This window comes from Eumetopias jubatus, unplaced genomic scaffold (genome assembly GCF_037043125.1).
Source record: "Eumetopias jubatus isolate StellerSeaLion01/CBP00866 unplaced genomic scaffold, mEumJub1_p1.0 scaffold_9, whole genome shotgun sequence".
Lineage (NCBI taxonomy): Eukaryota > Metazoa > Chordata > Mammalia > Carnivora > Otariidae > Eumetopias > Eumetopias jubatus.
This window is the reverse complement of record NW_028274815.1, coordinates 140,728,834-140,752,029: the sequence shown is the minus strand read 5'-3', so window position 1 is coordinate 140,752,029 and position 23,196 is coordinate 140,728,834. Positions and strand designations below refer to the sequence as shown.

The 23,196-nt window shown below is 57.5% G+C and overlaps 1 protein-coding gene across 9 annotated transcripts in view; it reads left to right on the top strand.

Annotated features, from left to right (window-relative positions):
• Positions 1 to 8,044: 8,044 nt before the first annotated feature.
• ZBTB46 (zinc finger and BTB domain containing 46) overlaps positions 8,045 to 23,196 on the top strand; it is a 64,953-nt gene continuing 49,801 nt past the window's right edge. For 3 of the 9 annotated variants that reach the window (XM_088026850.1, XM_088026849.1, XM_088026855.1), the window contains exon 1: positions 18,567 to 19,612. In XM_088026850.1, coding sequence (XP_087882976.1) covers positions 19,402 to 19,612 — 211 coding nt within the window. In that variant the 5' untranslated portion in view covers positions 18,567 to 19,401. Of the gene's footprint in view, positions 8,122 to 18,565; positions 19,613 to 23,196 lie in introns of those variants that run through there. The other 6 variants (XR_015769053.1, XM_088026852.1, XM_088026853.1 and 3 more) reach the window with 5 other exon arrangements.

Below are 23,196 nucleotides of genomic sequence, written 5' to 3'. Positions count from 1 at the left end.
TGTCTGGGCAGCGTCCTCCACCCCAGGAAGAGGGGAGGGCTGTGTCTCACTCACCAGGGCTGGGAGTGAGTGCTCAGGGACAGCTGAGAACCAGCAGGTGGGAAGGAGCAGGAAAGGTGGTTGGGGTGGAGGGCATAGCAGGTGCAGGAGCCGTGGGTGGGGGGCGAGAGTCCGTGGTTCGGCACTTGGTGTGTGGAGCCGGTGGGGGGCAGAGGCAGAGTGTGGGCGTGGGTGCCAGCTCACTCAGCAGTCTCTCGTCCAAAGCAGGCTGTGTGGGCACAGGATTCGTGTGTCATGAGACCAGCTGCAGGTAGAGTGTGGAGGGTGCGTGGTGAGGGAAGTGGGCTGAGGCGGTGTGGGCAGGCGGGCAGGCAGGGGTGAAGGATGCCTGACCCGCCGGGGTGGGGGGGGCAGGATTCTGTTCCACGTCTTCCCTCCTCCCTGCGGGCTGACCTGTGCGGAACCTCCCGCTAGGGGTGGGGGCTGGCTTCATCCTGGAGGGTCCACCAGGGGCTGGTCCCACCTGAGCAGGACTGGAGGACACCTTGCCACATCTCGACGGGGACCCTGAGGCCCAGAGAACAGACTGGGGAGAACCCTGGATGCGCTCTGAGGATCTGAGGTGGAGGGGGCCCTGGGCCAGCTGCGGCCTGGACCACGGTAGCCTAGGGGCTCTTTCCTCCAAACAAGACTCGTGGGAGTCGCCCAGGGCCCAGGCATCCTGAGGAAGGGGCTCTGCCCTGGCCCCCTGCCCCAGTGATACCTGAAAACCCCTGAGGTCACCCCACTGCCACATGACCTCTCCTGATCCCAGTCATCGTCAGGAAGGGATTTCCCCTGGATAATCGGGACCAAACCAGCTCCTTTCCCCTCCAGGGCTCCCCCCCCGCCCCCGCCGTGGAACCTGCAGCCTGGCCTCTCTCCCCAAACCTGGGCCAGCAGTACCTGGAAGGTTCCCGCATCCGTGCCCCCTCTGGCTTCCTGTCCTGTCAACAGGCAGCCACCGCCTGGTGGAGAGAGACATCTCCTGCACCTGCTCCATCCAGGGTACATCAGCTCTGCCTCCCAAAAATCTCTCTCAATCACGATTAGATCAAGTCTGTCCTGTTCAAAAGTCTTCAGTGGCACCCTGTAGCTTGTGGAAAAACCTAGAAGCCCAGCCTGGTGGTTGTTGGAGCCCAGTTCATCCTACATGAGCCCCAGGCAGGCCTTTTTTTTTTATTTTTTTAAGATTTTATTTATCCATTTGACAGAGAGAAAGCACAAGCAGGTGGGAGTGGGAGAGGGAGAAGCAGACTCCCCGTGGAGCAGGGAGCCCCATGCAGGGCTCGATCCCAGGACCCCAGGATCACGACCCCAGCTGAAAGCAGATGCTTTACCCACTGAGCCACCCAGGTGCCCCACCAGGCAGGTCTTTGATGCTGCTTCCCCCCAGGAACACCCTCTGGGCTCGGCTCACTGAGGAGTACCTGCTGCCCACCCTTGTCCACCCCACAGCCACGTTCCGCCCACCCACCCATCCACGTATGTGTCTTGCCCTCCTTCCCGAGGCTGGGGCCCGACCATCTCTTGCTCTGTGTCCAGAACTGGACCTGGCTCACAAGCGTGGGTTTGTTCAGCTGGGAAAGTGCACAAAAGCACACAGCGTGCACACCCCCACACACACTCACGCACACACACTCACGCACTCACAGTCTGGCACGCTGGCCCCACGGACAGCCACTCCCAGACACACACACACCCCCCTGAGAAGTACACACAGACAAGAACAGAGGCACAAAGACAAAGGCTCAGGACAACTGTCAACAGGACGCTTACGAACTGTGTTCAGACTAGTGCAGCAGGCAGACACAGGTACAAGCCGGTCCAACCCCAGCTGAGACACAGGTGACCAAGGTTTTTATTTTTTAATTAATTATTTAATTAATTAATTTTATTTATTTGAGAGAGAGCACGGGAGCAAGGGGAGGGGCAGACGGAGACAGAATCTCAAGTGGACTCCGCACTGAGCACAGAGCCCGACGCGGGGCTTGATCTCACAACCCTGAGACCACAACCTGAGCCAAAACTAAGAGTCGGATGCCTAACGGACTGAGCCCCCAGCCGCCCCCTGACTGACCTGTGCCTGGCACGCGGCAGGTTCCATACGCTCTGTGAATGTTGACTAACAAGTGAACAGGAGAAGGAGGGAGGGGAAGGCGGCAGGCTGCCATTGGGCAGGGTTAGGGCCTCTCCATGCCCGCCAAGGGACTCCAGAAGACCCTCCTCCAGCGGGAGGAGAGGGGCCGCTGCCTTGTCCAGGTAGGACAGAGCCCTTCATCCCGCTGGCTTCTGGGGTCCACAGCCACCTGTTGTCCTCCCAGCCGCTGGGCCACGTGGCCCTGGCCAAATTCCCCCTTTCTGCTCTGCAGTTCTCAGGAAAGGTGCCCGTCTCCCCCTTTCCTCCCAGGACAGAACTCGGGCAGGCTGCAGATGACATGACTCCCAGGACCCCCCACCCCCACCCCCACTGTGTCCTGGCCTGGCAGCTCGAGGAGGGGACGCTCGGGAGAACCAGGTGTCCCCTTCACCTGCTGTGGCTATCTTCAGCATCACCAGCCTCTGCAACGTGAGCCTCAGTGGCTGTGGCCTGAGGGAGCAGCTGCACTCCTCCGGTGGAGACTGAGGCCCCTGGCCCCCTTGCCCTGCTCCAGAGCCGACCGGCTGGTTCCCCGAGGCTGGGTTTCCAGCGCCTGCCTGAGATGGAATTACAGCCCCAAGCCTGCACCTGCAACAGGTAGGACTGCCTCCTGGCTGGGCCAGGCAAGGACCAATTCAGAGAGGGTGCTTGCTGTGTGTCCCGGGGGGAAGCAGGGGCTGTGGAAACCCCACATGGGGGTGGGGATCCGGGAAGCATCCCTGGACGACAGGATGCCAGCACAGGGACCACAGGATGAACAGGGAGGAGGAGGTAAAAGGAAGGGGCGGGGACAGGGAAATGAAGGATTGGACCCACACAGGTGGCCAGGGGTCAGATGATAAAGGGACCTGGGCTGGTGCAGGGTGCCGGGGTGGGAACGCAGGAGGGAGCCCAGGGCCACCCTCTGAGCTCATGCTGGCTTTGGACAGCTGAGACCTGGAAACTGGGCCCACCTGGGTCTCTGGAAGGCTGGTGGCCTCCAGAGAGAGGGCTGGTGAGGGAGGGAGGGAGGCAAAGTGCCCCCTGACCATTGCCAGGTCAGGGCAAGGTCGGTGGTCAGGCTGAGCTGTTCCCAGCCCTCAGCGGACAGCCCCCTAGGGCTGCCCCGGCCAGGCCCTGGCTGCTGTCCCACCACTGGGCTGGCCTGGCCGTGCAGCTGCCCCTCAGGATTGGTGGCTCTGCTGTCTTCCTTCTACTTCGGCTCCCTTCTCTTCCCACCCTTTCCCCTCTGTCGGCCAGGCCCTTGGCCTCCAGATGCTTCTCTAGCTCTCTGCCTCCGCTGTCGGGCACCAGCCCCTCCCAGGGAACACAGCAGGTGTGGCCCGGCCTTGGTCCAGGGAGGGAAGGTCTGGAATGCACAGCCCTGGTGCTGGGGCCTGAGGGTGCTGGTGGGCGCTGGGGCTCAGGAAGGAAGGGTGCTGGCAGTTGGTAGCGGCGTTTTGGAAGGACGGTTGGGGGTGAGTACTTGGAATGGAGATGGGGCGGCAGTTGGTGGTGGCAGCTGGAGTGGCAGTTGGGGCCTGGCAGGGGTGCGGGCCTGGAGGACAGTTGGGGTGGGGCAGCCGTGGGGTTGGCAGGTAGCCGCTGGCCCCGAGTGACTCTGGAGGGTGGTCTTGGGGAGGCCCTGCAGGAGAGCAGGGCCAGCTGGCGCAGACACCGGCTGAGCCAGGCCTGGGAGTTGGCTTGGGTGGTGCTCCGCTGCAGCCTGGAACCGCCTCAGTTCCCCCGCAGGACCCAGGGCGATGTGCCGGCGGGGGGGGGGGGGGGGGGGGCGGGGGGGCGGGGGCGGGTCCTGCTGCAAAGCCCAAGCATCCTCAGGCCCGCCCTGCCCTCTGCTTCACTCCCTGCCTGTCTGGCTTCCACCAGGGGCTCAGAGAGGGCAGGGGCAAGTTCTGGGCAGTTCCTTGGGAGGGGGCAGGACTCCCAGGGCTGTTGCCATGGGGATGGTGGAGCAACACCACTGGCTGGAGAATAAACAGACAAGTTCTCCGACTAGTGACTGCTGTGAAGACAGCTCAGAAAACCCAGCTTGGAGAGGACGGGGCGGTGCAGGGTGAGGGGGGAGGGTGCGGGCGCTGCCTCGGGGGTAGGTGGTGAAGGCCCTGGCAAGGGGGGGCGCCCAGGGGATACTGGGAAAAGAGATGCAGAAGGATATCTGCTATTCCTCCTGTCTTTCCCAAAGCTCCTTCCAGGCTACGCCTCCCAGGAGCAAACCAGCGGGAGGCAGGCCCCTGCTCTCTCGGCAGCATCCGAGCACCTGGCATGGGGCTGGGTCCCCTTCCAGCTCCTCTGCCCTCCTGAAACCACACAGTGGGAGTGGAGGGCAGGGAGAGGATTGGCTGAGAACCTGCTGCAGGGGGCAGTGCCAGGACCTCGTGGGGGCCCTGCCAGCCACTCGGCTCACCGAACTGAGCCCGTCCTTCAAAGGTCTGGGGGGTGGGGGCAGCATGTGTTGGGGGGTTCCCATTAGCAAGCACATCTGTGGGCCCGACCAACTCCTAGCATCTTGGACCCCCAAGCCCCCTAGCCCTGGCCTACTGCTGCTCATTCTTCCCAGGCCCCCTCTGTCACGAGCCTTGCCGCGTCTCTCCGGCAGCCTCCTGACAGCTCACACGTGTGGCTGGGAGTGAATTTCCAGCATGACCAGCATGCATTAGCCAGTGCAGAGCCTTGACCACCCGTTTCCTAATCTGTCTTGTCCACCAGCTTACCTAGGGACCACATTCAGTTCATCATGGTGCTCTAAGGCTCCCTAACCCCTCCACCCTCTCAGACACTGACCCTGGACATTGGGTGCCCTGGTCAAAGAGAGCTGAGGTGGCCATAGCCTGGGTCCTCACCTGGCCCCGGAGCCACTTCCAGGGTGAAGCTGCCCTCACAGAGAACACCTGTTTACACATGAGGAAGGGCCAGCTGATTGTCAGGTAGCAGATACCTCCTAGGGTCTGTGCCAAGCCTCTGGCGTGAGGTGCAGTGCACATCATCCACATGGATGTCCAGCGGACCCAAGCAAGAGAGGAGGCTTAGCAACCCAGTCTGGCATCTGCCCACTGTGAGTCCGATCCTGGTAGCACCTTAGCCAATGCTGGGCACTGATGAATGTGGGGTTCCTGGGGCCACGCAGCTAGTATGTCCCCATAGAGCAGATGCCCTGAGGTGGCTCCTGGGAGTCTCGCTACATCATCTCCCTTTTTCTCCTGGCTCTGTTGAGAGGCCACAGTTGCTGCTGTTGGTTCTTTTCTTTCTCTTTCTTTTTTTTAAATAGTAAAGAGGGTTATTAGTTCACAGAACAATAACCAGCTGGAGGTAGCGTGGACTTCAGGTAAGGCTTGATCAGGGATCTGCAGGACTGCTCTTGGTTCTGCCTTTTTGATGTTATCAGATTCATCACCAGGCTCCTTGCCTTTCTGTTGGTTCTTGGAGCAGAAAAGATGGGAGTCTCAGTCTTCAATCACTGGCAAGACTGCAGGGATCAGGAAACTTTTTTTTCTTTTTAAAGATTTTATTTATCCATTTGACAGAGAGAGACACAGCGAGAGAGGGAACACAAGCAGGGGGAGTGGGAGAGGGAGAGGCAGGCTTCCCGCGGAGCAGGGAGCCCAATGCGGGGCTCGATCCCAGGACGCTGGGATCATGACCTGAGCCGAAGGCAGACGCTCAATGACCGAGCCACCCAGGTGCCCCAGGAGTCAGGTAACCTTGATGCAGGGTAGGGGAACGGGGGAGAGGGTCCCAGGGCCCTAGGGACTTGCTCCAGAACCCAGCAAGCCTTTCTATCAAGGCCAGAAGCCCTAGACTGGGATGGGTTCTGCTGAGACAAAGGCTTAGTTCTTGTGGGCAGGCCTGCTGAGCAATGACTGAGCACCACTGTATGCTCTGACTGAGGCAGCCTTTGCAGCTCTCCATTCCTGCATGGACAGTGGGTGTGGCATCTTATGAGGCTGTTCTCTTTGGACAGTGTCTGACGGGACTGAGACATCTTGGGAAAGACTGGCATTCTTTCTGGGAGGGGAGGGCAGGCATCAGGGGTCCAGTCCTACCGCGTTTGACAGCCCTCCCCAGTCTCCCTGGCCTCTTCCCCACCCTGAGCCTCAACAGTGTTCTAGGCAGGCAGGTGGGGGACTCCCGCAGAGAGCGCCCTCTGTCCTCTCAAAGGGAGGAAGCAGGTGACCGCTAGACCCTCCGACCCTCTGGGAGGCCTAGAGGCAGCGGCCTCTCAGGGCGGCTGTGTCCAACCTTCACTTCCTGGCTGAGGAAGTGTGGGCCTGTTGTTCCAGCGCAGGGCAATGTGACTGAGAGGGTCCTCCAAAGAAAGGCTTGGGAGGGGGCTTCTGGGCCGGCAAGGCCAGACCAGGCAGCGGGAAGGGAGTGGGCTTAGGGTGTCTGCACAGCCATTTCCAGGCGCCGGCTCCAAGTGAGGGAGTGTCCGAGCCTTTCATCGCTGGCTGCCAGACCGCGGCTCGCCCTTGTTCACTCAAGGAGAATTTCCCCCGCTGCCTGCCCTCCCGCTGCAGCCCAGTGAATGCCTCCTTACACATCCTGAGAAAGCATCCATAATGGTCCGCCGCCTCCCACCTCCCGAGGAATTCCGCGGCGCTTGGCCCGCAGGGAGGCAAGGCGCAGACGGCCCGCGGAGCCTCGCCATTGGATGGCCTGGCCGTGCTCGACTCCTCTGCGCGGCTGGCTAGCCACAGGCTCACCTCCCTTCCCACCGCCGCGCCCGCGAGAGGAAGCGAGGTGGCCTTTGCCCCGCACAGGCTAGCCAGGAATGTGGGGCCACGCTTCCCATTCAGCCGGCCCGAGGGCTCGAGGCGGGGGCGAGAAGGGACGTGCAGGGCCCATCCCGGGCCGCACGGTTCCAGATCGTTTCAGGCGGTGTGGGGCAAAGCCCAAGCAGCTACTTTCCCGCCCCTTCGCGGGGGCCGCACCCGCACGGGACAGACGACGCGGCGGGAAGAACCCACGCGCGCAGCCGCCGGCGCTCCTAAGTTGGCCGAAACCACAGCCCCAGGGGCAGGCACTGTCACGCGCGCCCCGCGCCCTGAGGTGCGCCCCTCCCTGGGCGCGCCGAGGTCCCCCGACGGCGCGAGCGCGCAGCGCCCAGGGCCTCTTCAGCACCGCGCCCCACCACAGCCGCGACATTGCTTTTCCGCCGCACAGCGCGAGGTCCGTACAGCCGCCTGAGCAGGTGGGGAAGTCTCGAAGTTTGCGAGACGCGCGCGGCGAGACTGCGCATCGGGTCGTGGGGACAGCCTGTGGCCCGGGGACCCGCGCGCCCCCGAGGAACAGGCGCGTGGGCAACGCCGGGGTGCGCAGTAGAGGAAGGGGCTGGAGTGCCCTCGCCCCGAGCCTCATCTCGCGTAGGGGTGTTCTGCCCGCCGCTCAGCGCCCCCGCGGGAACCCGCACCCGTGCTCAGAGACCCCCACGCCGCGCCGCCCCCGCCCCCCGCCAACCCAGGGGAGGGGGCTTCCCACAATGCCCAGCGAGCTCCAGCCCGCACTTCCGCTGTCCGGCCGCCCACGGGGGAGGGGGGGGAGGAACCGACCCCAGCCGCGGCCCCCTCCCGCCCCGCGGCGCCGAGCCCGTGGCCCAGCGAGGGGCGGGGCCGGCGGCCGGGCCGGCGGGGGCGGGGCCCGGGGCGGTGGCCGCGGCCCGGGCGCTGCGCGGGCCAATCAGCAGCGGCCGGGCGCGCGCCGGGGGGCGGGGTCAGGGTCCGCAGGCGGGGCGCGCGCGCGGGCGGCGGGGGCCGCGGGGTTGGAGCGGGCGCGGGGGCGCGCGCCGGCCTGACGGACGGACGGACGGACAGACGGACGGAGCAGCCGAGGCGAGCGCGCAGCTCGGACCCGCCCGGACGCAGCGCTCGCCCGGCGGCGGCGGCGATCACCGGCGCCGGTCCGGCGGCCGCGGCGCCCGCCCTCGCCCGCGCCCCATGGGGTCACAGGTAAGCGGCGCCGGCTCATTGTCCGCGCGGCCGGGTAGGCGCATCGCGGCCGGGCCCGGCCCCGGCCGCTCCGAGCCTGGGCAGCTCCGAGCCGGGGCGCGCCCCCGCCGCCTGCCGCCCCGCGCCCCACTGCGCCCCGCCCCGCGGGGGCGCCCTCCTGGCGGCGATCGGCGCGCCCCGGCTGCGACTCCGGGGGCGGCGGTGGCGACCCGGTCCGGCCCCCGCCGATCCCCGAGCCCGGGTGGCTCGGGGCGGGGCGGGCGGGGGCGGCGCAGGGTCCCCGCGGGGCTGCGCGCGGAGGCGGCGGCGGCGGCGGCGGGGCTGCCCGGCGCCCCTCGCCCTCCGCGCCTCCTGCCGCCGCCGCGCTCCCTCCCCCGTCACCTCCGAAAGGGGAATTTTCCAGCTGGTAATTTCTGCTGCGTCAACGCCCGGCCCCAGGAGGCAGCCCAGGGGCGTCCTGGCGCCCCCCGCCCGCGCCGTCCCGCGCGCCCCCCGCCCGCGCCTCCGAGCCGCACCCGGACCCGCCCGCGCCGAGTTTGCCAAGAGTCGGAACTGCGGGAGGTGGGCGCGGGCGGGTCCCTGCGCCCCACCAGGCCTTGGGGGTCATTGTCTCCCCCTGACGCCGGGCACCGGTCTCGTCTCCATTTTAATTGCTGGATAAACCAGGGCGCAGGGGCCTCGGGGCCGGGCGGCCAGAGGAGCGCGTAGGGCACGGGGCGCGCGGAGCGGACGGGGCGCGCGGAGGGAGCCGGGTCCGCCGCGAGCCGTGTCTTTGTTTCTCCGTAAATAGACATGTCAGTTTCACAGGGTAGCACGAGTCACTGTCTGACAAGTCAATTCGATGGCAAATGGGGAATTTTCTACGCCAGGAGGAGGGCTGTGGCTAGTTGGGGTTCCCCGGGCCCCGCTAACAAATTTATTATTTGTAGGTTTAACGGACCACGCACAATAGGGCTGGACCGAGGAGCCTGGGTACAAACCAAAAGGGGTGAAGAACAGATATTTTCTGACACCGAGGAAATATAAACAAAAGAAAGTTTGACTGAGATTCTCAGCGAATTTCCTCACGCTTTCCGTGCTACAATCTCAGCGGCGCATTTGTCGAGGATTACAGTGGCAAGATTGTTATCCGCATTGTTTAAAGAAATGCTAATTAGGCAACGCGTTTTGCAAACTGCTGGGCGCGGACACCTGTGCACGGAGTGCTCGCGCGCATTTTAATTGTGTGTTGTAGAATCTTTCATATTGGATTTATTATCAAAGCTAACTTTCCGTTTGGGTAACAGACTTGTGGATTCACTCTGTGGCTGGCCCCGCACGCTGCAAGAATGGAAAATGGTTTGTTCATCAAAAGGGAATTTAGAGAAGGGTTTTTCACATGAATAATGAAGTAAACAGTAGTATTTTACCATACTAGAATCTTTCCTCTTGGTTTATTTTGTGATAGTTTTACATGTTTTGAACTGAAAACTTTGGGATGCTTTGTTATTCCAGAAAGGATTAATAGGTCTACCTAGGCAGAAGTTACTGAGTTTTAAGCCCTGGGTCCCCTATAAAGCTAGTGATCATCTTCATATCCTTTACTGAAGGAGGGAGGGATGGTTATTGAGTTTTCTTTAAGAGATGGTGGAATGTACTCACTTTAGGCTATTCAGAAGCCCCAAATTCAGCCTTTCCTGGAGGCCAGCCTTGGGACAACATTTAATTGAACCTGTCATTGACATCATCCTGGATGTAGGAATTTTGTTTTGATGGGATAATTTCTGCTCAGGGTTAGCTGTTTTCTGTTTGAAAATGCATTGTTCCTGTGCTCAGAGCTCAGTGTACACCCACTCTCCGGTGTTCAGGACTGGCTGGCTGTTGCCTGCAGGGGCACCCACCCTCTTTGATGCTCTGTTCCCCACTCAGTTATCCAGGGCGGTCCCTTGGACCCTTGCTCCCATGACACCTGTGTTCCACGGGCACACAGTAGCACAGAGAGGGTGGGGTGAACTCCTGGAAAGGGCGAGACCACTCCGGGATTGGAGGAAATCCTCAAGCCTGACGTCCCTTCGCTGTCAGAAGGGGTGTTATTTACAAACATGTTACACAAAATTAAGTTTTAACAGAGTGAACTTTCCAACATTGTCCTTATGTGGGGCTTTTCAAATTAAGAGAAATTGGGCCACTCTGTCCCTATGGTCTGTGTTTCTGGGACAGCTGTACAGCATTTCTGCTTTGTTCTCTACCAGAGGTCTTAGACCAGCCTCTAAGCGCCAAGGAGACCCATTTAGTGCACGGTGTTTAGAAAGTGCCACAGCCCGGGAACCTGAGCTGATTCCTCACTGTGCCCAGGTGCCTTCTTGGCTGGTCTGTCAAAGTTCTAGAAGCCGCTGCTCCTCCTTGTCCTCCCTTGCACCCCATGTCACAGCACCTGCCACCACACTCCCCTGCTCTGGGGGTTTCATATTCCTCCGTGACTTACGTTCTCATAAATATATAGGCTTTTTCTTTCTTCTGACCTAACATATTTTACCTTAAAGTCTGTTGAGCGATGGCAGTCAAGAATTCCCCCGTGTGTCTGACCCTTCCCCTGAAAAAGGAGATCCTTCTTGTTGGTACCAGTTGGCTTTAATGGCATGACTGCTAGGAATAAGTGGGTGATTAAAAATCTCTGTTGAGGCCACAGGACTGATTTAAGTGTTTGAAACACTGTCTCGTCCGATCAGGGTTCTGATGTCCTCTGTCCCCAGCTCTGGCTGTGGTGTGGCTGGGGTCTCACACCATGAGGTCAGGGAAGGTTTTCCCTCTTTTCTGCCATTCCAGCCTAAATACTTTGTGTACCTTATATATGCACACTTAGGCTTTGTGATCTGGTTTGTCAGTGATGGCACAATACGGCCTGTGATATTATTTGTAGACGAAAAGGTTGTGGAAAAGAGAAAACCTTTCCTTACAAACTAAAAAGTTGTGTGTTGAAGGATAAAAGGAGCTAGGCTGGTCAAATTCAACCTTAGTGTGATTTACACAAAGTTTTCTGTTCAATTTCTTTTCTTTTTTTTTCCTGTTCAATTTCTTATCAACAATGCTATTAAGTCGTTTTCAGATTGAAAAATTACCAAGTATTTTTTAACATCATTTGGACTCAAAAATTGCTGATCTAGGTATTTTAGGATAGAAATCGAGAAATACTGTTCAGATATTTTTCAACAGCATTTACAGAGCTTTTGTGTCTCGACAGGTGTTTGAGTCACATCAGAGAGACGTTCCCAGGGCTTCTCACTCATGACAACTCGGGCGTTGTTGAGGACCTGTGATGGGCCAGCCTTTAGGCCAGGTTGGGGACAGAGTTTCTGCAGGGAGTTGGTGATCTGTTGGGACAAGTCGAGCATTCCTCAGACACAAGAACCACTAATGTGACCCAGTGTGGGTGACACATGCTAGTGAAACACCCCTAGAGCTTGGAGGGGGCACAGAGTGCAAACCGTGGGGAAGGGGGCATCTGAATCCCCAAAGGCCACTAGAGGGAAAGGGCATCCGTGCAGACTCCTACCCCGTTGGGCACTGACCCTCTGGGTCCAGACCTTGTGACGCAGGTTCCGTTGTGACCTCTGCTTTGTCGAGGGTGGATGGCTGGTGAGAGGGCAGGACGGCAGGGTCAGGTGGCTCCTGGGGGCGGCTGGCAGTGACAGCGGTTTCAGACCCCGCCTCCCACAGGGGTGCACAGGCCACTCCGTGTCTCGGAGGAGCCGCGGGGAAGGGGTCCCTTGCCCCCATCACTGCCTGCTCAGGTGGAGCAGGTATGCGCACCTCCTCCCCTGTTCTAGTCAGCCGGGAGTTCTTTCCACTTGCCAACAAAACTAAGAAGATCCACACGTGTGTGGGAATAACCACTTTTTAAAACGGCCTCATATATAAAGAATCTGGACAGCCTTGCGACTCACGTGGGTGCAATCTGCAGGCCCCTCACCGCAGCAGAAGCCTTCCCCTTTGCTGGCACAGGTGCATCCAAGGTCCCGTTGTCACCCTCTTCTCTCTTTGTAGAAAGGAAGAAGGCACCTCTGTGTCTTGGGCCACATCCGGATGGTTTAAGAGCCTCAGTGTTAAGAGCTGCCTCCGTGAGGGATGGACGGGATGCACCATAGGGGCGCTATGGCTGATGGGGCTTCAGGCAGGTCACCTTCTTAGTCCGTGTGTGTGGGGGTCACCTGGCGAGTGCAGGGTCTGACCTGCGGCCTTCCGTCCGTCCCACTCTGAACGTTCAGTCCTGCTGTCACGCCTGAGGCACGGACAGCAGAGTGACTGATGGCTCTCGGTTGGGCAGAGTCAGTGCTGACCTGCCTACAGAGTTGGCCCTTGGTTTCCAGGGTGTTGAGGGGCAAATGCAGACAGATAGGCTTTCTTAGAAACACACTCACGTAATCCGCTCCCTGGCCCGCGCGACAGAGGAACAGTGTGTGACGGGAACCACATGCCCACGTAGCACCCAGAGCTGCCTGTGCTGCGTGGGGAAAGCCCAGCGTGGTGGGGACTGGGCAGCTGAGTACAGCCAGCAGGGGGCCAGAGCGGGGTCAAAACAGCATTGTGAGGGTTGCCCAGAAGAGCCCGGGAGGAAGATGGTGAGAGCCTTTGGGCACCTATGGCTTTAGGTGGTGCCGTGATCACTGAACCGTAGTCTGTGGTCTTCTTGTCTTGGTGTGGCCCCGTTCAAATCTGAAAACGGCTGATTTTCTTTTCTCGTCCCATCCCCTTAAAGGAATGAGGCTTCTGAGCAGCAGTATCCTTTTATTTACGAAGCTCAAGGTCAGTTTAGGAAATTTTGAGAGAAGCAGAATTACTCAGCTTCATTTTGAGGTGAAGAAGGCGCTCGCTGTGGAGGGTAGCAGTTTGTCCAGGACTTACAGGGCACACAGGCCCTTCCTCATTGTGCAGACCTGCTGAGGGCCTGGCGGTGGTCCCGTGCCCCAGAGGGAACCTGCCCAGACCTTGTGGAGTCAGATGCTCCCCTCCTCACGTGCGGTCATCACCTGGGGAGGGGGATGGGGCCCTTGGGCCTGAGCAGGTGCAGCGTCTGTCGGTCCCCTCCCTCGTGTTTCTCCATGTGTGTGCAGGGAGGTTGGCGCTGCTGGGCGTTTCCCAAACAGCAGTGGGTGGCGTCATATCATGGTTTGTGTTTGGGTCCAGGCACTGGAGCATAGGAAGCCGCCCGTCTGTTGTGGGACTGAGCCCGTCTTGGTGGCTGGCCAGGGAAGTCCCAGGGATGACAGTGTGAAGGTCTTCTGCATTCTTCTCTTGGGGAGCCCCTCGGTGCACAGCCCGGCTGCAGGCGTGGGTGCAGGGAGGCTCCTGCAGCCTTCCATGAGCCCTCCCGTGCGGCGTGCCCCACGGACAGGCTGAGGCCCCCCTTGCAGAGGCTTGGCTTGTTGCCCGCATTCAGCGCCTCATTTTCCCGTTTCGTTTCGTGCGTCTCTCAGTCCTGCTCAGTCAGTACTTCCTCCCTCCGCTTCTGAAACGTTAAAGGTGGGAGTTTCCCTGCACAAAGCTTCTGAGATGAGAGAAAGTTGAGGATGTGAGGTCTTGCAGACTAGGTCCTCACAGCTGGTGAGTGCTTGGGGCCGGCCGCAGGGTCTTCTTACGTTCTGAACGTTTTTAGTAACATCGCAAAGTGCCTGTCCTGTGATTTGGAGTGACTATTACTGGCCGTGTGACCATCTGTAATTTTTTATTTCTGAAGAGAAACTGAAGGAGTCAGGACATTTATTTTTTAAAAGATTTTATTTATTTATTTGAGAGACAGAGAGAGCATGAGCAGGAGAGGAGCAGAGGGAGAGGAAGGGAAGCTCCAGCAGACTCCCTGCTGAGCATGGAGCCGGATGACATGGGGCGCGATCTCATGACCCTGAGATCACGGCCTGAGCCGAAACCAAGAGTCAGACGCTCAACCGATTGCACCACCCAGGCGCCCCAAGGAGTCAGGACATTTAGGAGCACACGGACACTTCCTAGACAAAAGCTAAGGCTCTTGTTGAGTGAGGGGAACACTTCTGAGTCGTCTCCTCTCACTCCATGCGCTTCGGTAGTTCTGTCGGGCACTGCATCATTGAGGTGCACCTGCTGGTTGTAGCTTGCCATTCTCTCTTTGCTTCTGGTTATACGTGGGTAGCTGCATAAATGGAAGCTTACGTGTTTTTCCACAAGAATACGGTTGTTTTCCTTCACCTGTGGTGATATAGAAACACATTTGTATATTATTTCATTGTTTTTGTTTTGTGTGAAGACTTTTTCCTTCAACCTCAGATATTTTGAAGACCTTTTCAGAGCTCCTTAGCAGACACAGTCTCCACTGGGGCAGTACACGCACGTCCATGACTGGCCCACTGGGAGGCTGAACAAAATAGTTTTTAATATTGGGTAACCTTGACTCTCTCATTTTTTTTTCTTATGTTGGCAGAATGAGACCAGAACAAGGAGTGAAAAGGTGACAGTGTCTTTGGATGTCCCTTTGAGTTAAAGTTGGTTTAACGGGGGGCGCCCGGCTGGCTCAGCCCGTGAAGCGTCTGCCTTCGGCTCAGGTTGTGATCTTGGTCCTGGGATCGAGCCCTGCGTCGGGCTCCCTGCTCCGCGGGGGGTTGGCCTCTAACTCTCCTGCAGTTCCCTCTGCATGTGTGTACGCGCACTTTCTCTCTGACAAGTAAATAAATAAGTCATCATCTCTAACAAATAAATAAATAGATCTTAAAAAAAAAGGAACGGCATTCTCCACTTTGTCTCAGGGTCGTGAGTTCAAGCTCCATGTTGGGTGTAGAGATTACTTAAATAAATAAACTTAAAAATATTTTAAAAGAGAGAGAGAAGTTGGTTTAACACCTGCCTCCTGAACGTGACTGGACAACGTGGTGAACGGTCCACGTAGTGAACAGTCAAGGTGCGACAGGCCATCTGGAACTTGGCTTCTCTGCTCTGGCTTCACGGCTGCGGCTGTCACTGTGCTTTCTTGAACGTGGTGGAAACCCACCTGCCACAAACCCTGGTGTGAGTGACCGGTGGCGGGAAGGTTGTTGGTGGTACTGAGGTGCGCTCACGATGGAGAGAGCCGTGAGTGTCCTCAGGCGTGTGCACTCAGGGGCCTGAGGAGCAGGTCAGGAAGTGTCAGCACCGAGAAGCTGCCTTCCTTCACTGTGTTGGGCAGGTCTGCTCCCGCACAGAGGCTGGGGGATCAGCCAAACACCAGATGTGTTTTGTTCTTTTCCTCAGAGACCAGTAACCACGCCGTCCTTGGAGAAGGCACAGCAGGGCAGGGCACCTCCTCAGCTTAGTGGCACATTACCCAAATTTGCTTGAGATCATTCATGCTCATCTTTTTCCTTAAACTGATCTTTGCCTCGTCTTGAGCGAGAATAGCCATGGAATCATGAGTTTGATGTCTTGGTTGCTTTTTTTGGTATACCCTGAAATGAACATGTAACTGTCAATATAGATTCGGGTTTGTCCGGAGCCGGCAGAAGGTGGCCTTGGCACCATGGTGGTGTGCGGACCACCCCTTGGCAGGGGCTCAGGATACACCTGGGTCCACCCTTCCCCGCAGCGCTGCCTCCTGCTCTGTGTCTCTGGAGTGGCCCCTGCCCCACACTTCTCAGGCTCAGGCGGGTGTGTGCTGTGCTCCACACGTCTCCCTCAGCAGCCTGCAGGGGAAGGACCAGAGCTTCGCCCGGCCTCAGAGCCACAGGCGGCTGAGGGCCTGCATTCCCATTCCCACCAACCTGCGGATTCCGAGCACCAGCAGCTTTGCTGCATGGCTTTCCCGGGTGGAGGGCAGACTGTATCAGTGGTTCTCACCGCAGAGCCCCTCAAGAGCTTCACCGCACACTGCTGAGTTGGATGGGGTGGGTGCTGGTGGACACAGGGCGCTGGGGAGGAATCCTTCCTGCCGCATGTCAGGCGACCACAAAGCGAGCAGTCGGTGTAAGTTAGGTCGTGGCTGGTAAGAGTTTCCTGGGGCGGTCGTAACAAAGCAAACCTGGTGTCTACACAATAGAGGTTCACTCGCTCGCAGTCCTGGAGGCCAGAGGCTTAAGTCCAAGTGTGGGCAGGGCCACACTCTCTGCAAAGGCTCCCAGCAAGACTCCTCCTGCCTCGTCCAGTTCTGGCATCTGTGCGCAATCCTGGCTGTTCCTTGGCCTTTGGATGCTTCACTCCAGCCTCTCCGGCCCTGTTCACACAGCCTCCTGCCCGTGTGTCTGGATAGTCATACTGAACCAGGGTCCACCGTAATGACCTCCCCTTAACCTGCAAAGACCTATTCCAAACAAGATCATGCTCACAGGTGCGGGGTCAGGATGTGAGTGTGGTTTTCTGTGGGCCGTGGTCTGTCCCCGGCACATTGGCACCCGCGTTTCCCGGTCTTGCGTGGTGCAGGCTTCTGCAGTCAGCTGTTGTCCCTTCTGGGACCTGCAGAGGCGGCAGGTGAGTGTGTGGCAAGCCTGCACCCAACCCCATGCCTGCCGCGAGTGAGGCCCTTGCCGGCCGACATGTCCCTCTGGGGAAGTGACAGAGACGGGCCTCGGGGAAACAGACGGCTCTGCCTTCTGGGGACAGGTGCAGTGGGGCGCAGGCTGGGGGACAGTGATGGGGTCGTGCACTTCGGGGTGGCGGTGAGTAGAGGTGGAGTAAGGGTACTCAGTGGCTACCCTACAAGGGCAGGGGTGGCCGGTTGTTGCTGCTGCTCCAAAGCAGGGTCAGGCCCCTCTGGGCACCGGTCTTTGCGCGGCTGAATGCATGTGTGCCACCCCGCCCCGCCGGCCAGAGCCACGCAACTAGTGGACCTGTCTTTCCAGAGTGCTTTTTTTTTTTTTAATATTTATTTATTTATTTAAAGATTTTATTTATTTGACAGAGACACAGCGAGAGCGGGAACACAAGCAGGGGGATTGGGAGAGGGAGAAGCAGGCTTCCCGCCGAGCAGGGAGCCCGATGCGGGGCTCGATCCCAGGACTCTGGGATCATGACCTGAGCTGAAGGCAGATGCTTAGCGACTGAGCCACCCAGGTGCCTCCATTTCCAGAGTGTTTTTAATGCTTCCCCTGAGATTCACCGTAAAACGAAGGATAGCACTATGAAGACACAGTCTTTAAATTCAGAAAACCTTCTCGTGTGGTGAAGTAACATGTGGAACTTAACACGTCAGATGATATCGTTAAGTGGCAGGTCTGAAGCTCCTAATTGTGCAGTAGCCGTGAGAGTCAGTGTGTTCTGTGGTGCTTGCAGCATCCATGGGCACGTGGACGTGGCTGTTGTGGTTTATTGTCCGCATTCACAGAGGTGTGGTCCCTCTACCATGGACCCTGAGGTCACCAGGTGGGTGGGAGGTCATTTATGGAGCTCGGGTGCTGTGTGCTCCCTGCACAGGCCAGGGGGGTGGTCACTGCTGTCACCTCCCGTCACGCTCACGGTCCCCCCACGAGTAACAGCCCTGGTGGAGCAGAGGCCCCTGCAGACTTGTGTGGGCCGTGGTCTGCGGGATCCAACACCAGATCAGAGTCTCTCATGCGTCTGCATCACTAAATCACAGATTTTCCCGAAATTGGAAAAGCTCTGTGGTTCTTCCAGAGCCTAAGGTCTAGATGCGTACCTTGGATGTCTTCAGATAGGCGCTGAATTGGAGACGAGGTGCCGTCACCCGCTGCCTTGGCTCCTGCAGCTCAGCCCCTCCCGTCTCTTTGCTCTCCCTCCGTGTCTTGCTGCACAGTGTTTACTGTGCACTGTGTCCCTTGAAGGGCTCTGCCGAGCGTGGCCGACACACGCGCCAGCAACACTTCCCAGTCGCCACGCCGTGTCCAGCCAGAGCCGCGCATGTCCTCACTGTGGGACCGGAGTCTGGGCACGTTCCACTGGAGGTGGCGCCTCTGAAATCTTGCTTATTCTGTTTTGTACCATTGATTCGTTGAGAAATTGGAGCTGTTGGTGATGTGTGTTGGCCTCGCTGGTTGCATCCTGTGACCTTGAGAAGCCCCTCCCTGTTCCCCTGTGAGGGTCTGTGAGAGCAGGTGCAGGTGTGCGGGGCCGTGTGGGAGGTGCTCAGCCCCTGCAGCGCAGTCACCACGTGTCCATCAGAATTTTCAGTTTATGGGGCACCCGGGAGGCTCAGTCGGTTAAGCATCCGACTCTCAGTCTCGGCTCAGGTCTTGATCTCAGGTTGGAGGAGCCCACGGGGCTCGATCCCACGACCCTGAGATCATGACCTGAGCCCTAATCAAGTCGGATGCTTAACCGACTGAGCCACCCAGGTTCCCCTGTGTACACGGAATTTTCAAAATAATTATCACCTATATAAGTTTTATTTTAAAATTTAAGATTTTTCATTGGTTGATAAAGCATAGGAACATCTCGTACATTTGTTTAATCTATGAGAAAGGCCTTACTCCTCTTTAAGTTGATTTTCATTTAGTTTTCGCTGAAACACAAATTAAGTTTACCTCTGCCTCTCTTTTTTATGTGGGAAAAGTGGGTGTGTAGTTCCACTTGAGTTTGGAACTTCCCTGTTAGTGAGAGAGTTTGTTGCAAAGGGGTTGCCTCGGTGATGGGTCGATGCCAGAGTTTGCGGTTTGATAGTTGCAGGTCTTTCCTTTTGAATATTTTCATGCGTGCTTCTCGTCTTGTTTGGAGTCGTGAGCTACTTTTGCCTTAGTTTTTTCCCCAGAGAAGTCATTTTTACCCACAGCGAATGCCGGGTCTGAGGAGGGCGTGAGCTGACCCCTCTGGAGCAGACAGCTGATACACGGCTGAGTGACGGGAGTTTGCTTCTAAACTCCTGTGTCGTGAAGAGAGCGCTGGCATTTCCGCAGAGCTGGGGAGGAAAGTGGGTTTGCTCACCCGTCACTGTTCACACACAGTTTCCTGAGTCCTCAGAAGATGAGGGGGCCAAAGCTCCAGTGGTCTCCCTCCTCCGACCCTGCAAGCTCAGAGTTCGGCCAGGTCAGTCTCAGCTCAGGACTCGGTGGGCCTGACCAGGCCTGGGGACACCGACCAGCTTGCCCCTCGTGCTCACAGGCCAGCGTGTATGGCCCTCGTCGCTCTGCCATCCTGCTCAAGGTCACTTAGCTTCCACCCTCTTTCCTGGACCATCAGTCAGTGGACGATGTCACCGCATTTAAGGTGCCATCTCCTTTGTCCAAGCACAGAGGGAAATACTACAAGAGAAAGTGACAGTCGGATGGCCTGAGCTCAGGGTCCCGCTGAGGAATTTCCTTTTGCTCCTTAGAAGTCAGAGTCGGGGTCCTGGGGCTTTGGCAGCCACTCTGTGCCATGTGGTCAAGGGGTGCAGGCAGGAAAGACCAGTCTGTGTTCTCCTCGTGGGACCCTGTTCCATGCGGTTCCAAGGTTCTAGATGAGCCACGGGCTCTTCAGGGTTCTGGGACCGGAGGAGGCCGACTGTCCTCGGTCCTGTTAGGAAGATGCGTGAAAGTCAAGAACAGACTCCCCAACGGTGTTTCCAACCCACAGATAGGAGTGAAGGGTAAGTATGGATTTCTCTCGTATTTTTTGCTGGATTCCTCCTCCTGGACGTTAATTTCATATGTGCTATCCTGCTCCATGCAATTGTGGGGTAGGTTCATTTTCTATCTTTTTTATGAAGTTTTATGAATAAGCAACTGGCTTTGGAGGGAAACAGGGGATGTGAGCAGGCATCTCAGGGTCCGTGTTCTCGGCTGTCATTTCCTTCCATTTATTTCTTACAAACTTCTGAGCATCAACATAAACAACATTTATTGTTCCTCTAAGTTGGGTCTCGTTCAGTTTTAATATGTCATATTCTTCTCAGCTGTTTTCTGACTGTCAGGCATTTGGGTAGTTTTTTACTTCTTGCTATTATAAATAGCAGTCTTAGCAGCGTCTTTGAACAAATTAGCATTTGGGGTCATTTCCTTGGGGTAGAATTTCCCAAAAGTAGAATTATTGGTCAGGGACGCACACGTCTCGTCTCGCCACGTGCTGTGGGCTGGGCTCCAGAAGGACAGTGGCTCCTGGTTCTGTGGTGGCCTGTGACCACCATCACTGGGTCGTACAACTTTGTGTTAATTTTTCAGCTTCATGCATGTAGATTTTTTTCTTGGAGATCTCTTCTCAGAATCTAGTACGTTTCCCTCGGTTTCCTATAGGCCTTGCCCAGACACCTTTGAAGGTTTAACGTTAGGTCCCAGGATTAACTTTGACACTGGCTGTGGGGCTCGCCCAGCACCCCTGCCAAGACCAGCCTCAGCTGTCTTCCCCGTGGGGACTGGGAGTAGGAGCGTGGGGCGGATTTGGTGATGAAGGTTGTACCTGGGCTGTGTGGCACAGACCCTTGCTCCTCAGGGCTCTGTCATGCAGGGGTGCCCCCCACCCTGGCAAGTGTGTCTCGGATCCCCTGACCCCATGCTTGTGCTGTTCCTGCAGCAGGGCTGTGAGGACGGTGAAGCCCCCGGGACCCTTCCCTGCGGGCTGCCCAGAGAGTCAGCACTTTCCATGCCCTCTTCCTTCAGCTGTGGTCACTGCCAGAGGGCAGACCTGGAGAGCCCCTCATGTGCCCGCCCTGTCCCGCAGAGCACTGAGTAGTCCCCCTCGAAACCCAGGTCTTTCCTTGTGAATCGGGAGTTTCATTTCTTTAAGTGCCTTGGGGCTGGTCCCAGCTCAGCCCTTGACGGAGAGGGGCTTTCCCTGGGAGAGGCCCTGTCTCCCTGACGTGCCAGAGATGGGGGACAGGGTGCCTTAAGCCTCCCCTCCGCCCCCCCACAGTCCAAGCCCACAGCTTGCCCAGGGAGGAAGAACCAACCCCTCCCCCAGGGCTCCTTTCACGAGGCCCCCCACCTCAGGGCCTGCTGGCCAAGTCGGCCCCAGCTCGGCCTCCCGCCTTCATCACGTGCCCCAGGCCTGTGCCCCGGTTGCTGCACTCAGTTGGGGGCTTGGCTGGCCGTGTGGGGGATGCCGGGGACCAGTGTGATCTGTTCATTGCTGAGACCTGGCCAGTTCTGGGACTGGCCTTACTGTTAATGTCCGCGTGAGTTAGGGAAGCTGACGGATCCATCACTGGGGGCCACGTGGTGGAGGTAGGGCTTGTCTCAGGCCCCGGCTGCTGCTGTGCACCTGGCCCGCTTCCTGCTCCGGCCGTGACCGTTGGCTCACTCAGCAGCCATCCGTCTGTCCGTCCTTCTCTTCTTCAGTGTGTAAGGAGTGCTTACCTGGGGAGGGCCTGGTAATTTCTGCAGAAATGAGAGCGGTGCTTGGACACATGTCAGGTCAGCCAGCTGAAATTCTGTCGGATAGCGGAGCCACCTGGGCTGGTTCCCGCGGTGCCCAGGAGGCTCGTGCTGTCTGCTGCCCGCCTAAAACGTTCGCGGAGACGTGGCTCTAGCTGACGCTTTCCCCTCGCTCTGGGGGTTCAGGATTCAGGGGTGTGGGACCCCTGTGCACGGGCAGCCCCTCTTCTTTGCGTGTACAACTTTCTAGGAAAGAGTGACTGATTAAAGGTCTAGCATATTACCAGATGGGAACAAATGTCGCAGAACGTCTCAAACTGGTCTGTCTGGTTCAGGGGTAGGTGGCAGTTCTCTTCCAACAGTTGCAAAGTGTTTCAAAATGGAAAGTTGAACAAGACTGAAGGAAGGGTTTCACCTGCTGCAAGAGAGCAGGCTCTGCTTCTAGCTGCTTTCCTGTTTGGGGTCTATTTTTGTCTTGGTGGCAGAGAGAGCATAGTGCGTAGAGTCAACATTTCAAGTCACAGCGCATCTCACGCTTAAAGTTCACAGAAATCGTTTTCCTGGCTTATGAAGCTGATCAGCTTTCTTTTCTTTCTTTCTTTCTTTCTTTCTTTTTTTTTTTTTTGATCAGCTTTCTTTTTAAGAAAAAAAAATTAAGGGGCGCCTGAGTGCCTTAGTGATGAAGCGTCTGCCTTCAGCTCAGGTCATGGTCCCAGGGTCTTGGGATTGAGTCCCACATCTGGTTCCCTGCTCCGCGGGGAGCCTGCTTCTCCCTCTGCCGCTCCCCCTGCTTGTGCTCTCTCTCTCTCTGATAAATAATAAATAAATAAATAAAATCTTTTAAAAGAAAAAAAAATTAAGTTGATGTTTGGCTTTTCCTGGGACTTTTGTAACAAAGTATCACCAACTGGGGGCTTAAAACAACAGAAAAGTGATCTCTGGCAGCTCTGGGGCCAAGGAGGCTCCGGGGAGGGTCTATGCCCCCTCCAGCTCCTCTGGCTCTGGCCCATGGCCCCATGGCTCTGTCTCTGCCTCTGTCTTCACGTGGGCTTCTCTCTGCTTGTCTCTGTCCAGATTTCCCCTTTTTATAATGACACTAGTGCCGTTGGTTTATGGCCTCACCTTACCTTGGTTAGATCTGCAAAGACTCTATTTTCTAATAAGGTCACGTTCACAGGTATTGGGGGTTGGGATTCAACATGGCCTTTTTTGGGACGCGATTCACCCACAACAGTGAGTGGCTGCATCCATCCCCAGTTTTGCTGTGAGGTGACGGGGAACCTCAGAGCCCACCCCAAATGCATGTGCGGTCACGAGGGGTGTGGCTGGTCGGCAGCGGCCTGACCACCCACCTGCAAGACCACTACTCCATGCACTCCTTCTTCTTCTACCAGCATTTAATATGGGACGTTTAAAGAACATTTCTTGAGGGGCACCTGGGTGGCTCAGTTGGTGAAGTGTCAGGTCATGATCCCGGGGTCTCTGCATTGGGCTCCCTGCTTCTCCCTCCCCCTCTGCCACTCCCCCACTCATGCTCTCTCTCTCTTGCACCGTTTCTCTCTCTCAAATAAATAAATAAAATCTTTAAAAAAATAAAAAAACTTTTCTTGAATTCAACGTGTAAGCTTTCAATCCTACAGGTTTCATGGGAAAAAGGTACTATAGTTGTGTTGACCCAAGAGTGTGCATTGAGCCTGCTGAGCACGAGATGTGGCTCATGTGCTCAGAGGCTCCCAGACTGGACACAGCAGGCAACAGAGGCTCATGCGCTCGCTGTCTTGGGAGCATCTGGAAGCTTCCTGGAGGGAGGAGGCAGTGTCTGGAGGCTGGAGGGGCTTGCTGCCCCTCTTCTAGTCCAGGCAGA